The following is a 17099-nucleotide window of genomic DNA, read 5'->3' as shown; positions in this document are numbered from 1 at the left end:
CTCCGCATCATTCATGATTTTATAGGGCTTGGCTACACTTGCGAGTTATAGTGCAATAAAGAAGCCCCGGATGCACTAGCTCACTCCCCGTCCACACTGACAAGGCATGTAAAGCGCTCTAACTCCACGGCTACAGCGCTGCTGGTACTCCACCTTGGCGAGAGGAATAACGTTTGCTGGAGCGCCGTGGTGCCAGTGTGAATGAAGTGTTGCATTACTGCCCTCTGATCAGCCTCCGGAAAGGTCCCATAATTCCCTTAAGTCAAGTGGCCACTCTTGTCATTGTTTTTGAATTGCTGCAGGAATGCGGATATGCCCTTTGAAAGCTCTGTTTCTGACAGCCAGCTGCTTATCTGCCCCGAGACAAAGCAAGCCATTAGTGTGGAATGCTGTGTGTGAGAGAGAGAGGTGGGGGGAGGGCGGTCTGCTGCTGTCTGAACTTACAAGACAGCAAGCTGACATGCTCTCAGCCCCCCAAAACCCACTCTCTCTCCCCCCACATACACACAACACACTCCCTGTCACACTCCCCTCCCCCCCACATTTGAAAAGCATGCTGCAGCCACTTGCATGCTGGGATAGCTTGCCCATAATGCACTACTCCCAATGCTGCTGCAAATGTGGCCATACCAGTGTGCTGTCAGCTGTCAGTGTGGACAGACTGCAGCGCTTTCCCTATCGTGCTCTCTGAAGGCTGGTTTAACTCAAAGCGCTCTACATCTGCAAGCATAGCCAGGCCCATAGACCTCTCTCATATCCCCCCCTTGTGGTATCCATGCTGGATGATCTAATTACAGGGTTGGGACTTAAATCCATACAATGCCAGTAAAATGCAGCCACTGCTGGGGTGGAAGGCTGTGACTGGCACACAGCACACTGCACAAAAGGGAGGGGAAGGGGGGAAAGGGGAAATTTTGGACAGGTACAACAATGCAAACCACTACCCTTATAAAAGTCTCAGGGAAAGCTGGAGGTCCTATTTCTTCTGCATAGACCTTAATTTGTAAGACTTCAACTGTGCATTTTAACACATTCCTTTTTCCAGACTGCCAAGAGAAGTAATACTTTTGAAATTGTTTCATCATCATATTCAGACATGTCACATACATATTGATATTTGTACATCTATCATCCAGATATACGTACAGCTATTTGTTGTTGTTGCTATCTACTAAGTAACTACATATCAGTTTGGCACTATATATAATGGAAGAAAGAATTCCTTTCTGGGAGATCCACCGGTCAGAACACTTGTCTGCCACTCCTGCCTCAGTCAATCCAGTTTGTTACAGAAGAATCCTTGCAAGAATACTCTGTAGAAAACACAGATTTGCTCATTGGTAGCAGCTACAGGTTTTACATTGCATGGATTATTTCCACCCTTTAACTCCTATAAGCAACATGGAGCCAAATTCATCACGGGGTTTAACTCCATTGACTTCAGTGGGGTTACACCAGGGCTAAATTCATCCCAGGCATGTGTGTGCAACTCTATGCAACGATTCTGGAAATTTTCCAGCTGTTGATCAGCATAAATGGATGATGGCAAAGGGGTGATTTTTAATGTGCTTCTTTTACACCTGTTTATAACTTGCTAATGCAGGAGTACACGGTTAACAGAGTTCAGCGTCTGATAAAATCCAAACCAATTTAACTGTCTAGGCTAGCTACTCACCTGTTCTATCTGCTCAATGCATTATCTATTCGCACACCCACCTAACCTGCCCTTCTCCCCCAAACTCCGCGTTTCCTACTCGCTGCTACAGTTGCATTTTTCCTCGGGTGATCTTGAAATCCGCCGCCGAAGTCGCAGCAGCGGGACAAGGGGAATGCAAAGCTGCGGGGGAAGGCAGAAAACCAGCCCATGTGACGGCTGCAGCCGGAGGGTGGAGGGAAGGGGTCATGGTCTCCCTGGGAACCCCGCGGCAGTTTGTGCTTCGTGCGGGCGGATCTGTCCGTCCGTCCGCCCAGCTCTCCCCCGCTGCGAGCGAAGCGGGTTGCGCCCCTCGCAGACGGCCCCAGCTCGGGCTGTCTCCCCGGCCGGGGAGCGGACATCAGCCCTGCGGCAAAACGGACAGCTCCGTCTCGGCCTCCCCCGCGCCCGGGAGACTGCAGCCTCCCAGCCCCGCGATATAAGGCCTGGGCGCGCCCCGCCTACCCCCGAGCCCGCAGCATGAGCTCGGATCCCGGCTACCGGGCCTCCTCCTACCGCAAGCTCTTCGGGGAGCCCCCTCGGCTGCCCGCCTCGCTCCCCGCCAGCGGCCGGGGCCCCTCGCTGCCCCGCAGCCATCGCCCCCCGCCGGGCGCCTCCCGCCGGGCCGAGGCGTGGGTGGACCTGCACGGGCTGGGCCGCGGCGGCGGGGAGCAGGAGCGGCCGGCCGGGGAGGTGCAGCGCCTGAGGGCGCGCTGCGACAAGGAGACGCGGAGCCGGGCCGAGGCGGAGCCGCGCGCCCAGGCGCAGCAGCGGGAGGCGGACGGGGCGGCGCGGGCCCGCCTGGGGCTGGAGCAGAAGGTGGAGGCGCTGCGGGAGGAGCTCGCCCTCCTGCGCCGGGCGCACGGGGAGGAGCGGGCCGAGCTGGCGGAGCCGGACCTGGCCCAGCCGGACCTGAGCGCGGCGCTGCGGGAGATCCGCGCCCAGTACGAGTCGCTGGCGGCCAGGAACCTGCAGGCGGCCGAGGAGTGGAACCGCGCCAAGTTCGCCACCCTCAAGGAGCAGGCGGCGCGCAGCAGCCAGGCCGCCCGGGCCAGCCGCGGGGAGATCCACGAGTGCCGCCGCCAGCTGCAGGCCCGCACGCTGGACTGGGAGAGTCTGCGCGGCGCCAACGAGTCCCTGGAGCGGCAGATCCAGGAGATGGAGGAGAGGCACGGGGCCGAGGTGGGCGGGTTGCAGGTGAGGGAGCGCCGGGCACCTCCGCCCCGTGCAGCGCCGGGCACCTCCGCCCCGTGCAGCGCCCTTGTTCCCGGGGTGGCGTTGAGTGTCTCTCGCCTGCGCACGGGTAGGTACCCCTGGCCACCACTAGCCAGCCCCAACTGGCCGTACCTCTCCTTTGCAAGTCCTGCCCAATGGACTGACTCCGCTGGACTGGTCCGAGAAGTCCGGGTCTCAGGGATATCAGCAGGGGCTGGGGAAGTCTGGGGATTTTTCTAGTTGACTGGGAAGGCAGCGACAGCGGAGCATTATGTCAAACCAACCCGTGCATGAGCCGCTGGAAATCAGGGAAGGACCCCCCCCCCCCCACACACACACCTGGGAGAGCGGGGGGGTTAAAGGATTTCATGGGGTCCCAGAAGATGAAGAACTGCGTGGGGTTGTTTGGGAGTTTGACCACTGGCTTCAGTGGAGCCCGGAGGTCACATACTGTGTTGGACTGGGAGTGGGGCGCAGACGTGCAGAGAAAGCTAGTGGTGCAAATGCATAAATAGGTGCACACAGGCATAGCCGTGATTTCCCTGTAGCCCCAGGATGTCTGTGCAAAGGGATCAGTCTTCAGGTCTTCTGCGTTCCCACCCTCAAGATCGGCGTGTGTCTGCGCTGCACGGGCTGCAGGTTTCACCTGCGTGGGTGTTGGAGCAATGGGTAGACAGGGCTGGAAAAAACTTTGTCTCTATCCAAGGTCCTGAATTTGGCATTGACCTTCATCAGACTTCAGCGGATCCTCATTAAAAAGCCTTTTAATTCATGTTTAATGAATTAAGAGAATTTCTTCCCAAACGAGCCTTTAAAGACAGTTTTGTTAATTTTAATGGAAGCTGAACTCTCGAATTGCCTTTTCTTTTTCTTGATGGGTAATTTCTAGAAACCATCGGAACTGTGTTTGGTCCATAACAGTTTGTTTTTCGCAGGAGTGGGTGGGTGAGATTCTGTGGCCTGCCTTGTGCAGGAGGTCGGACTAGATGGTCATAATGGTCCCTTCTGACCTTCGTATCTATGACCTGCGTCCCAGCTGCCTTGCCCTGTTTTCAAGGGCACTTGTAAGGTGTAAATTGCAGCGGTTAGAACTCTTCCCAGCTCTATTAGGAGAATCATTCCTTAAGGCCTGCCCCAAAGACCACTGAAGTCAATGGAAAGACACCCTCTGATTTCAATGCGCTTTGGATTAGACCCTCAATCTCTTTTGTATGGTTTGGGAAAGATGCTCATTTAAATCCCTCTGACTCTCAACCAAATACAATACTAGAATTTTTCCTGGTTTTACTACGGGGAAGCCCTGGTGATGATAAAAGAAATTAAGGTTGCAACATCTTGTTAACCTAACTGGTCAGCCTTAGCTAAATTGTACAGCTTCTTTCTGAATGAATTACTGTGCATGATATTTAACGGATACTATTTCATATTTATATTGCAGTGCGGCCCCCACGCATTTTCAAGGCCATACTGTGCTAAGAGCTGTATAAACTCATCATACCTGCTCTAAACTGCTTGCAATCTAAGTAACTAGTTGGTGTTATTCTTCTTCCATTAATAATATGGAAATATTTTGATGTCCTGTGATAGTGCATGCAGGTGGACTCAAAGGGATTCCATATTAGTAACCCTCTTAAATATTGTAGCCTTGATGCCATGTGAACAGAAATTGCAAGAACAACCAATATGTAGGAAGAAATGCTACAACCAGATTAAACTCTGGGATAGTTGAAATTGATCTAATTATGGAAAATCAACTTTTAAATGTATGATTCTTGTATTTTAGTTAAGTGGGGGTGGTAATTAGTGGCATCTCTTGCATCCTTTATAGGATAGAGATTAAATCAGTAGTGTCCTATAGAAATTTATATATTTTAGTAGAAAATTAGATTCTTTCCATAGTTTGGGGTATTTTAAATCATCCTATCGATTTCTGTAGCAGGGATACATTCTATCTATGAAATTCTATAGGACTGCTTAAAAAGATATAGAAAGAGTCCCACTTTCTATTCAATTTTATAGGACTTTTCCATAAGAGAAGACCTACTGATAGATGCTCATAATGTTGCCAGCTTCACATGTTCTATAGCAATATTTCTTGTTGCAGCCTTCCACATAAGTCTCCAGACTTTACTGCTTTTTGCTCTGAAATACCTTCCCCATACTAGCTGGCATGGGTCTTGGGCCAAATGTAGCCCACAGTTCTACAATAATAGAATACCAGTTCTACATTGGTGCCCTCATATTCAACATATAGGTGTGATCCATGAAGACTACAAATCCCAGCATGCAGTGCTCCATCTTCTTCTGTTTGGGTGAAATTGAGTTTTTAAGCATTTCCTCTTCTTACAGTCCATGGGGACTAAAATTAAAGAGAGACCTGAATAAGGGGCCCATTTAAGCAAAATGTAACTGATCCACTTAAGTGGATGATATAGTCATTAATTTGACCCCAAGAGGTGCTGAGCACCCAGCCCTCACATTGATTTTTAGTGGGCATCACAGGTGCGCCCTGTAGCCCAGGCCCTTAGGTAATGCAAGAAAACCTTTTTACATTGTCAGAGCAAGTGGTATGAAAAGCAGCCTCATCTCACCTGTGCAGTGTTAAATCCAAATCTGGGGCAAATAGGCCAGGACATACATTTCCTTGCAGCACCATCCAGGATTTCCACACGATTGATGCCCCCCTGCTAGTGTCTGAATGGTGACTGTTGCAACCCAGGCTTGACACAAGCTGCTCCCTGCTCACACAGGATCACAGAGAAGGGAATGACGAAGAGGCTGGAATTTATACATGGGTTCAGAAACAATGTGTGTTAGCAGGCAAACATGGGTGCTAAAGAGGGGCGTGTAGGTAGGGCAGAGAGGCAGAGCTCTGTATCTGAAATACTCATCCGTCAATATGCCTGATATTTATCATACATCTTACCCAACCCTGTCCCAGAGCAATAGGGGAGAGGAATATAGCCAAGTTGTACATAGGAGTGGTTTTGTACTGAGGGGTGCTCAAATGAGGTGACAGAGAATTAGAGGAAAGGAAAAGAGCAGTGTTTTATCTGAGAGTGGCGTTATTATCCAACAAAACCATTGTTAATTTAGGGGATCAATAGCCCAGCATCGCTGTACCAATGAGGATATTATTTATAATTACTTGTGTTGTGACTCCATCTGGGAGCCGCTCTCACAGACCAAGTCCCTGCTGTGGTAGGTGCTGTACAAACACTGAACAAAAAGATGTTATAAATCAGGGCTATTATAATGGGAGTTTATATTACACAGGGCACTAATTTTCTCCCAGAATGCCCTCTGCATCTCAGTGTGTGCCCTGATGATCTCCCCATTCTTTCTTCATTTGTAACTCCCGTTCTGCATCCTTGAGTTTCTGCCCCAGGGTCACTGTCCTTGTGACTTAATCAGAATCCATCAATGATGTTTGTTAAAGAGGGTCACAGGCGCAAAGCAAGGCATTGCTTCCAAATTCGAGGCAGAGGGGGATGTATGAGAACTCAGGGACTAGATTGATGGAGGCAGTGTAAAAGACATTGCATCTCTAGAGTAACTCTACTGAAGTCAATGGATTTACCCGAGGTTGACATGGGTGCAGCCGAAACCAGGATTTGGCATGCCAGCGACTTGTTTAGCTCCATTCATTTTGCTGCTGGTGGCCATCTTTGCCTTCTGTATTTAGTAGGTTACACAAGACCAAAAGTAGGACAGGGAGGAGGGAGTGGCGGAATGAAATACCAACGAGTCTCGTCCACTGTAGGCACAGAACTGCACCTAGTCATTAAGGGCTGACTTGGGAAGAAACAGAGAGGGAGAGAATTTTCTTCGCTGGCCAATGCAGAACAGCCGGCTTCCCACACAGGTCTAAGTTATACACCTTTCATGTGCATTCTAACTACATATACATCCAAAAAACTAAAAGCCTGAATCAGATGGTGCCTATGGGCACATCTGACCCAACAAAGACATTCCCAGATAATTATTTGGGTTGGGAGGAACCTCTTGTGGGCCATCTATTGCCGTGTCTTCATGGTATCAGCTTTGATTTTATGATGGTGAAACAATCTCTGCTTGATTGCCTAGCCTTTCTCAGACAACGGCAATTCCACAGCCTCTCTAAGCCGTTTACTCCATTGTTATATAATTTCCCCCTAATATTCAACCTATATTTTCCCTGCTGCCTGCTCCATCTTGTTTTCATAGAATATCAAGGCTGGAAGGGACTCAGGAGGTCATCTAGTCCAACCCCCTGCTCAAAGCAGGACCAATCCCCAGTTTTTGCCCCAGATCCCCTAGATGGCCCCCTCAAGGATTGAACTCACAACCCTGGGTTTAGCAGGCCAATGCTCAAACCAATGAGCTATCCCTCCCACCAGTAGTCAGTTTTGTCACTGACTAATGAGATCATTGTCCTCTTTGCGAACAACCCTGGCTGTATTTATGGGAAAAGCAACCATGTGAAAATCCCTTAATTTTATGACAGCAAAAAGAAAACTCCTGTCACTCTGACCCATTGCACAATGGGCACCTTAATTTATTAGGAAAATCTACTGCATGCCTTAAATTACCTATGGGCTGCTCCTGGTCAAGTCAAGGAGCGTTTGCCATTGACCTCACTGGGAACAGAAGAGAACGTTAAGATTTGTGACAAATTTCCTCAATGATTTTGATGGGGCTTCGTCTTGCAGAACTTGCACGTGTTTGTATGTGCATCCTTGAACACCAGTGTTAAACAGGTGATCAGTGCCTTACAGGTGTTTTAGCCATATTTTCAAATGACACAAATAAAGCAAGGCTGCTGTTAGCACAGTTAAACCTTAATGGCCTAGACCAGAGGTGGGCAAACTGTGGCCTGTGGGCCACATCCAGCCCGCGGGACCATCCTGCCCGGCCCTTGAGTTCCCGGCTGGGGAGGCTCGCCCCTGGCCCCTCCCCTACTGCCCCCCTCTCCCCCGTAGCCAGGCTGCCGCGCGGCAGCACCCTGGGTAGCGGGGCTGTGTGCTCCTGCACGGCAGCATGGCAGCGTGTCTGGCTCCAGCCAGGCAGCGCAGCTACCAGACATGCTGCTCTGAGCAGCATGATAAGGGGGCCGGGGGGTTGGATAATAGGCAGGGGTCCTGGGGGCCAGTCAGGGGACAGGGAGCAGGGGGCAGTTGGATGGGGTGGAGATTCTGGGGGGGACGGTCAGGGGAAGCGGAACAGGGGGGGGGGGGTGTTGGATAAGCGTGGGAGTCCTGGGGGCCTGTCGGGGGCCGGGCAGTCAGGGAGCAGGGGGGGTTGGATGGGGGTGCGGTCCCAGGAGGGGGCGGTCAGGGGACAAGGAGTAGGGGTGGTTGGATGGGTCGGGGGTTCTGAAGGGGGCAGGAAGTGGGAGGGGGTGGGGGCTAGGCTGTTTGGGGAGGCACAGCCTTCCCTACCTGGCCTTCCATACTGTTTTGCAACCCCAATGTGGCCATCGGGCCAAAAAGTTTGCCCACCCCTGTCCTAAACCCTGACATATGCCTGACACACCCAACCCTTGTGAAAAGTGAATTAATTCAATGTTGATAAATGCAAAGTAATGCACATCGGAAAGCATAATCCCAACTATATATGTACAATGATGAGGTCTAAATTAGCTGTTACCACTCAAGAAAGAGATCTTGGAGTCCTTGTGGATAGTTCTCTGAAAACATCCACTCAAAGTGCAGCCGCAGTCAAAAAAGTGAACCGAATGCTGGGAATAATTAAGAAAGGGATAGTAGGACAGAATATATCATATTGCCTCTATATAAATCCATGGTACGCCCACACCTTGAATACTGTGTGCAGATGTAGTCGCCCCATTTCAAGAAAGATATATTGGAATTGGAAAAGGTTCAGAAAAGGGCAACAAAAATGATTAGGGGTATGGAAGGGCTTCCGTATGAGGAGAGATTAATAAGACTGGGACTTTTCAGCTTGGAAAAGAGATGGGTAAGGGGAGATATGGTTGAGGTCTATAAAATCATGACTGATGTAGAGAAAGTAGATAAGGAAGTGTTGTTTGCTATTACTTATAACACAAGAACTAGTGGTTACCAAATGAAATTAAAAGGCAGCAGGTTTAAAACAAATAAAAGGAAGTATTTCTTCACACAATGCACAGTCAACCTGTGGAACTCCTTGCCAGAGGATGTCGTGAAGGCCAAGACCATAACAGGGTTCCAAAAAGAACTAGATAAATTCATGGAGGATAGGTCCATCAATGGCTATTAGGCAGGATGGACAGGAATGGTGTCCCTAGCTCTGTTTGCCAGAAGCTGGGAATGAGCAACAGGGGATGGATCACTTGATGATAACCTGTTCTGTTCATTCCCTCTGGGGCACCTGGCACTGGCCACTGTTGGAAGACAGGATACTGGGTTAGATGGATCCTTGGTCTGACCTAGTATGGCCGTTCTTATAGCATGGAGCCAGGTCCTCAGCTGGCGTAAAGGAGCATAGCTCCATTGATGTAAATGAAATTATATTGACCTGCACTGTCTGAGGATCTGGCTTTGTGTGTGGGAATTATGCATTTTAGAGTGGGTGGGTCAAAATCAGAGATAGCATGAGCGAGTGCAAGTCCATTGAATTCAACATGAGTCTTTTAGGAACTCAGTAGAGTGGCAGCAGCTTACGCGGTCTGAATTTGGCCCTGTGTCTTCAGTATAGTTGTGCATGCACCAGGTCTGTAGTATTTTGTTTTAATATGAACTGGGATTGTTCAAGAAAATTGGAAATTTGCAGCTTCAGGCACCATCCCTTTAAGTTACTTTACAAATATTTACAATATTTTAAAAGACAAATAGGCTTTGCGACTTGACAGCTTATTACCCAGCATGCACTTTCCACTTTACGTCTACACTTTCAGCATTAATTTGTGAAGCAGGGAAAAAAATAAAGATGAGGTCACCTGGGCCCGGAAGGTGTAGATGGTATTAAGGAGAGGCGGAGTATGTCTGTGTAGGAGCTGTCTCTTCCATTACCACCATCTTCTCTTGTCACTCCTTGGGGAACTGCTGTGTCTTCAACTAAGCTCTGAGGAGCCTTTCAATGCTTCCCATTGATGACCTCCTGTCCCAGCCACCGTTCTTCCAGGAGAGAGCTGCACTAAACTCCTTTGGAACCTGGAGATGTTGCTCATCCGCTAACCTCAGCTGGTGATCAATGTGGGTTCCTCCCTCTGAAGGCGTTGGGAGTCCTGCCTATGAAACGCTCCTAGCTAGTTCGAGGAATCTACCATGCCACCATTTTGCTGCTGCTGTAGGACACTGGTTCGTGCTACAGCGTGGAACAAATTTGTAGCTGTGATTGAGTGGTTAACATTTCTATGTGCAAAAAAAGTGGGGTCTCCTCATGGTCATGCCTAAAAGCCCAGCTAAACCCTTAGCCACAAGAGAGGGAGGGCATCTCTCGCACAATCCTAAGCTTTCCTTTAGGGGCTGGGCTCCCGCTGTACATAATCCTTGCCTTGCATCGGAACAATTAAGACCAACCCGATTCCACAACCCCCTGCTTTGCTTAATCAATCTCTAAGGGCCAAATCCAAGGAGGTGCTGAGCACCCATCTCCCGCCACTGGCAGATGGTGCTCAGCAGCTTTCGGAAGTGGGTCCTCAGTGAGTTATTTCTCTCAACTCTGGGCTCCTCTGTGTCTAATTGGACACATTTGTCTAATTGTCCCATTAACAAACATCCAAGAAATTAAATAAAGCAATTGGAAAAAATGAAAGAGGCAGGTCAAACAGCAGCTGTGGCCTTGTTTTCCTGCCGCAGTTATCTTAATTGGAATTTCCCCTTGCTGCGCTCTTGTCCAGGAATCTGCTGGGATGGATGAGTTGGCAATTGTATTTTCCCCTTTCTCTATAATGAAATGAACATAAAGCATTCAGCTAAGGACTTTGCTTTTGAAACACAGCTCCTTATCTCCCTGGGCTTGCTTGATTGCAGGACAGCATCAGTCAGCTGGAGAATGACTTGAGGAACACCAAGAGCGAAATGGCTCGTCATCTGAGGGAGTATCAAGACTTGCTCAGTGTTAAAATGGCTCTGGATATAGAGATTGCTGCATACAGGTAACACCTCACGCTATTTATTTGACCTGCCCTCTTCCATAGCACCTTACCTGGCACAAAACCATAGATCTAAAAAAGCACTTGGTTTTGTTTTCATTGTTGAGGGTAAATGGAGGGCACATGCAGTGGATATGGGGGTACTCATCGCACACTGGGTACAGCCAGCCGATGCCAACGTACCTCAGTCCTGACCTGCGTTACTCCCTGATAGGCCAGTCTGGGCTCCCCGCCATAGGTCTGCCAATGCCCCTCAATCCAGGCCCAAAGTCCCCTCCTGCTCTTCTAGTCCCCCACCCCCACAGCCGGTGTTGTTGTTCACATTAAAGCAATGCAAGCCTGTGTTTCACATCTACATTATTTTGACTGAAAAAGATTCCAGATCTGAACAACAGTAACACCAGAGCCTGCTGTTCCCAGCAGCTCGCTCTGTGTCCCTGCAGTCTGGGGTCCCCCCTTCTGATATGGAGGGTGACCCCATTTGACATCTGCAACCCTCACCCACTATCCTTTCCAAACACCAGTTACTCCATGCATATACCCCCCCCTTCAGCTCCGCCAATGCGCTTCACCCCTTAGCCCCTCAAATTAGTCTGTCTGTGGTGTTTAGTCTTGTCCCAGGCTTGGAGATGAGCCCAGAGATTGATTGACCAAACTCCTGCACGTGACATAGATGGTTGGACTAGATGATGGGGGTTGGACTAGACGACCTCCTGAGGTCCCTTCCAACCCTGATATTCTATGGCATAGGAATAGCCCCCCCCCCCGTAACGTCTCCTGGGAGGCTGAGTCCCCATTTTTCTCCTCTTGGGATGAGCTTTCTCATCTCCGTGATCTTCAGTCTGTCAGGAGGGCTCCCCTTCCCCCAGAATCTCTCCCCTCTTCCCCTGCTGTGATACTGAGAGAGTCTTTGAAGTCAAGGTTTGAGCCCCTTGCATTAACCTTCTAGCCCTGGAGTAGTGTTGATCATTAGCACAGTGACAAAGGGGATGTTCAAGTCCCACCCCTGGGTCCCAGTCTCAGCCCCGCTGGTGCTGTATCCCTTGCGTGTTCCAGCCCTATCCACTATGGGGGTTTGCTTCCCTGGGCAAGCAAGGTCATTTTTTGGCTCCTCTCCCTCGACAAATGGTATTTCCAAGTTCTTCTGAAACTGCAGCTACATCCTGCCTTCGCGTCCAGCCCAGGTCAGGAGTGACTGAAAGCTGTGCCTGGTTGACAACCATTTGGTAGCCTACTTGAAAAGGTGCTCAGCTGCCATGGTGATGGGCCTGGTATAAGAACCTACCTTAAACAGACTACACCACACACCACTGCTGATGCTGGTCCATTACTGCGTGTCCCAGCATTCCAATCCTGACCTGCAGAAACCTTTATTATCCACACTTGGCCTCTCGATTCAGCCATGTCAGTGCTTCTCAGGTCCAGTACTGGTACCAAACACAGCTCTCTTGACGTACCTCAGTCCTGACCTGGCCTAGTCCCTCACCCTCCACAACTGTGCCAATGGCTGTTAATCTTGGCCTTCAACACTCCTTGCTATCCCAGATCTTGGGCCTCTCTTGAGTAGAACATAGCCTTCGTACCAGATTGTTGAGTGGCTTTGTGATGTACATGTCTGGCGTCATGGCCAGATCCACACTCCTGTGTGAGCGAGGGCAGTACCTGCATTCAAGTGCAGCAACTCCGTGCCAGCCCCCCACCCTAAGCACAGCTGATATTGAAATTCTAATTCTTTCCCCCTCCACAAAGTTCTCCCTATTCCCCTATAAATTGGTGTGTGTGGGGGGGGGGGGGGGGCGGGCGGAGAGGAGAAGCAGTCTCAACTGCCCCTATGCAGTTGGCTCTAGACTGCCATGCTGCTGGAACGATTGCCCTGTTGATCATGCAGCTGGGCCTGAGAGAGGTTCTGTTGTGTCCGATTTAAAACTGGGCAAACCTGGGAAGGTTCAAGAGGTTTGAACACTCGTGACATGCAGGTGCTTAACCAAAAGATGGCTGAGAGGAGATATGATTGCTCTCTATACATATATCAGAGGGATAAATACCACGGAGGGAGAGGAGTTATTTAAACTCAGTACCAATGTGGACACAAGAACAAATGGATATAAACTGGCCATCAGGAAGTTTAGACTTGAAATTAGATGAAGGTTTTAACCATCCGAGGAGTGAAGTTCTGGAACAGCCTTCCAAGGGGAGCAGTGGGGGCAAAAGACATATCTGGCTTCAAGACTAGGCTTGATAAGTTTACGGAAGGGATGTTATGATTGGATAGCCTAATTTTGGCAATTAATTGATCTTTGACTACTAGCGGTAGATATGCCCAATGGCCTGTGATGGGATGCTAGATGGGGTGGGATCTGAGTTACTACAGAGAATTCTTTCCTGGGTGTCTGGCTGGTGAATCTTGCCCATATGCTCAGGGTTCAGCTGATCACCATATTTGGGGTCGGGAAGGAATTTTTCTCCAGGGCAGATTGGCAGAGGCCCTGGGTTTTTTTTGCCTTCCTCTGCAGCGTGGGGCACAGGTCATTTGCTGGAGGATTCTCTGCACTTTGAAGTCTTTAAACCATGATTTGAGGACTTCAGTAGCTCAGACATAGGCTAGGGGTTTGTTACAGGAGTGGGTGGGTGAGATTCTGTGGCCTGCGTGGTGCAGGAGGTCAGACTAGACGATCATAATAGTCCCTTCTGACCTTATAGTCTATGATTCTGTGTGTATGTTTTTCCCACGGACATCAGAAAGAGACCTCTTGAGACAGCGAAACTGGGTGGGATTCAACGTGTTGCTTCTAATGGCTAAAGCCCTCCACTGTGGGTCCTGACTCTCACAGAGACTCCCTATAAATGACCCTGCAAGTCAAGATCAGTCAGAACACTTGAACAATCCCCCCCACATTTGAACATGGAGGTGCTGGAAGGGAGTGTTTCTCAGCAGGGAGCCTTTGGCTCTGGAAACTTGCTTCCCCTGCAAAGCTGCTTGTTGTCCTTCTAGCATGCCTCCTCTGGCCTGTCTTGAGCTGGTGAGAGTGGTGCGTAAATGTCATTTGTGCACTAGGGTGTTCATTTGATTATTATTATTTTTTTATATTATGTTCAAACATAAAAGAACTGTGCCCAGAAATCACAGATGGAGGCATATTTTATATATCGGTCACATGAGAACCTGCTTTCAACTCTTTCCTGCCTTGTTCTGGTCCTGGTTAGAGCCCACAAAGACACAGAAAAAATAACAAAGGGGAAAAAAAATTAACTGAGCTGTTTTAAACCTCAAAAAGGTTTGGGTTGAGTTTCAGGTGTAGATGTGGAGTGCTTCTTATTTTCATCCAGATATTGCCTGAATCAGAATTCTGGGTCAGATACTCTCAGACTTTGCTGGTGTTTAAAATCTGAACCTGCCCTAGATCACATTTTGCAAATATCCACGCCACCCCCCCCCCATCTTTATAATGAGCCAATAAAAATAAGAGAGATCCAAGCACATCCAAATATATGGAATGTTCCAAAACTGGGTCCAAACTCTGCAGCCCATCTCAGTTTATATCCAAACTGGTTTGTCCATCTTTAACCTGAGCCACAGAGGTGGTAACCTTCTCCAACTACCCTCTCCTTCTGTGGTGTGTTTGCAGGAAGCTGCTGGAAGGTGAAGAGACACCTTTTACCACTGGAAGCATCAGCATTTCGGCTCTGAATCCGCATTCTAACCCCGGTTATTCTTTCCAGCCCAGAGTCTTCAATTTACCTGTGGCCACTGTCTCAAAAATATATCCTACTCGTTTTTTTAAGAAAGAAGAGAAAGAGGAGGCTTCTAAAGTGTCCTCTAAAGTATCATCTGGTCAGATGGGGGAGACCTTTGCTGAAATGATTGAGGAGACTGTAATGTCTACTAAGAAAACTGAGCAATCAAACCTGAAGGAAGGAAACATTACAAACCAAAAAATGTAACCTTTGAAAGGAATAGAATTAGCATTTAAGGGGGAACAAAATACACTAGACCTTTCAATTGTCTACACCTGAATTAATGCACTTGTCACCCAGTATAAATGTCCCAGCGCTTCAGCATCATTAGAAACAGTGCATCCCACACCGTAGCCAGGAGCAATTAAACGACAGAGGGATCTCAAAGCTTAGGCTGAAATTGGAGAGGATGGCAACCTGGGTAACTACATCTGCTGGGGTCATCACGATTAGCTAAACCAAATCACACAATAAGGAACTCCTCACTCCAAAGACGACACAATCTACCCACATTTGTGGCTGCTCCTGATGTATGTTTTACACATGTTAAGGCTATTTCCAGTTACAAACTATACTAGGAGAAGGCTGAATTTGGTCTATTCTTCCCCTTTAAAGCAGTTTCAGGTTTGGATAGACAGTTTCTTTAGCACCCTGCTCTGCAGTTAGCTCGATGCATGTTGGTCATTTCTGTGATTGCATAGTGACTTCTTGTGTCCATATCACCTCATTCCATCTGGTAGCCAACTGGTTAAGAAAAAGACATTGATTCGAATTGACGGTGCCAACTAGTCACAGGGTTAAAAAATTGTTTTTATATATATATAGTTTCTTAATTATGGGCCTTGATCTATTTTAAAAATCAGCAGAATACAAAACAAACAAAAACCAAACCCCCAACAACCCCAAATTCTTGACCTGTAGCCTGTCACTTTAACTCTAGAAGCACAGAACATACTGAGCTATGAGACAGCCTGACTTCTGCACGAGCATTAAACTCTAAGGTGCATACATTTCTGCCAATTGACTGGTTCTCTAGTTTGGTGGCATTAGTCTGTCCATATTCTCATGAGAAGAGGTTTATCAATAGCACATGTAAGTTAGGAGAGTTTCCTTTGTGTATTTAAAATGTGTACACATGACTGCACAATAAAATCACAAGTGGATCTCAATGGCTCTTGCAGTGCATTTCTGATGACATGTTGGAAGATGCGTACTTTTTGTCCTCAGTATTCAGACTCAGAAGCAACACAGCCGCACAAACACTCCACTTCTGCTTGATAAATAGACAACAACTGGTGCGGTGAGGTAATATGATTAAAATAATTCCAGCTTCCACCACACTTTTTCAGACAAACCGTCATGGAGTCACAGGTGACCATAACAGAGAGATTCTAGTCACTGGAAGGACGGATTCATACCCAATGTTTTTCCAAAGGAAGGGATTCTGGCAGGGTAGCATTTCACCTTCCATTTCAATCTGCCAAACTTTGTTAGTGTGTGTGTCTCCAGTCTACCTGTTCCAATGTGTGCCAAGTTCAATATAGGATTTATTATTGTAGGTTTTTCCAATGCCTTAAAATCGCCAGCGATCGCTTTTGCAAGAGCTGAAGACTGTGTGTTTGTTGTGTGTTTGCCAAAGCACTGTGCCATGATGAGGTTATGATCACACAAGACCTTGGTGTCAGTGTTGCCAGGATAAGCTCCTGGAAATAGAACATTGTTTGCTCGCACTTTTCCTCTTCTACTGTAAGGCACAAGTTAATAAAAAAAATTGTGACATGAATCCCACCACTCTCTTGTATCCTCTTTCAGGCTGTCTTGATTTGAGAACTCACCATCTTCTCTGTTCCTGGGTCAGTTTCTTCTGTCACACCAGTGCAGCCCTGTCTTCAAAGCGTAGGAGAGCATGATTTAGTATAATGCATAAATCTGTTATTTGGGATGCACTAGAATGGAAATGAGAGGGCAGGGTCCTCAGCTGGCATGAGTTGTCATAGCTCAGTTGAGTCCATGAAGCTGTAATAATTTGCACCAGCTAAGGATCTGGCACTATTATCTAATAATTTGGCTATTGCTGTTTTTATAGCTAGGTTAGCCCTGGTGAAAGGTGCCAAAGATAGCCTGGAACACTGAAGCCTGGTGTTTTTATCCATACAGCGGCTTTAGTATAAGCAAACAAACATACCTTACACTGTTTCCCATCCAGCGTACTTCCACCCTGGCTTAGAGGGGCCATCTACAGAGCAAGAGAAGAGCTCAGTGTACATGGACCATTCAAGACTTGGGCTTTCTTCGAGACTGTCCATTGTGATGGTGATTTTTGTGGTACAGACACGTGCTAGAAGCTGGACCAAGACCAGCAATTTATGTCATACAGGC

General features: G+C 48.2%; 1 protein-coding gene across 1 annotated transcript; it reads left to right on the top strand.

The window, feature by feature from the left end:
- The first annotated feature begins 2173 nt into the window (after positions 1 to 2173).
- Positions 2174 to 16520, top strand: INA (internexin neuronal intermediate filament protein alpha). Its single transcript, XM_037905378.2, has 3 exons — positions 2174 to 2890; positions 10864 to 10988; positions 14612 to 16520. The coding sequence occupies exons 1-3, from the start codon at positions 2174 to 2176 to the stop codon at positions 14925 to 14927; spliced, it is 1158 nt and encodes a 385-aa protein (XP_037761306.1). The 3' UTR covers positions 14928 to 16520.
- The last annotated feature ends 579 nt before the right edge of the window (positions 16521 to 17099 follow it).

This window comes from Chelonia mydas, chromosome 7 (genome assembly GCF_015237465.2).
Source record: "Chelonia mydas isolate rCheMyd1 chromosome 7, rCheMyd1.pri.v2, whole genome shotgun sequence".
Classification (NCBI taxonomy): Eukaryota; Metazoa; Chordata; order Testudines; family Cheloniidae; genus Chelonia; species Chelonia mydas.
Note: the sequence above shows the minus strand (reverse complement) of the source record. Positions and strands in the feature narration are given on the sequence as shown.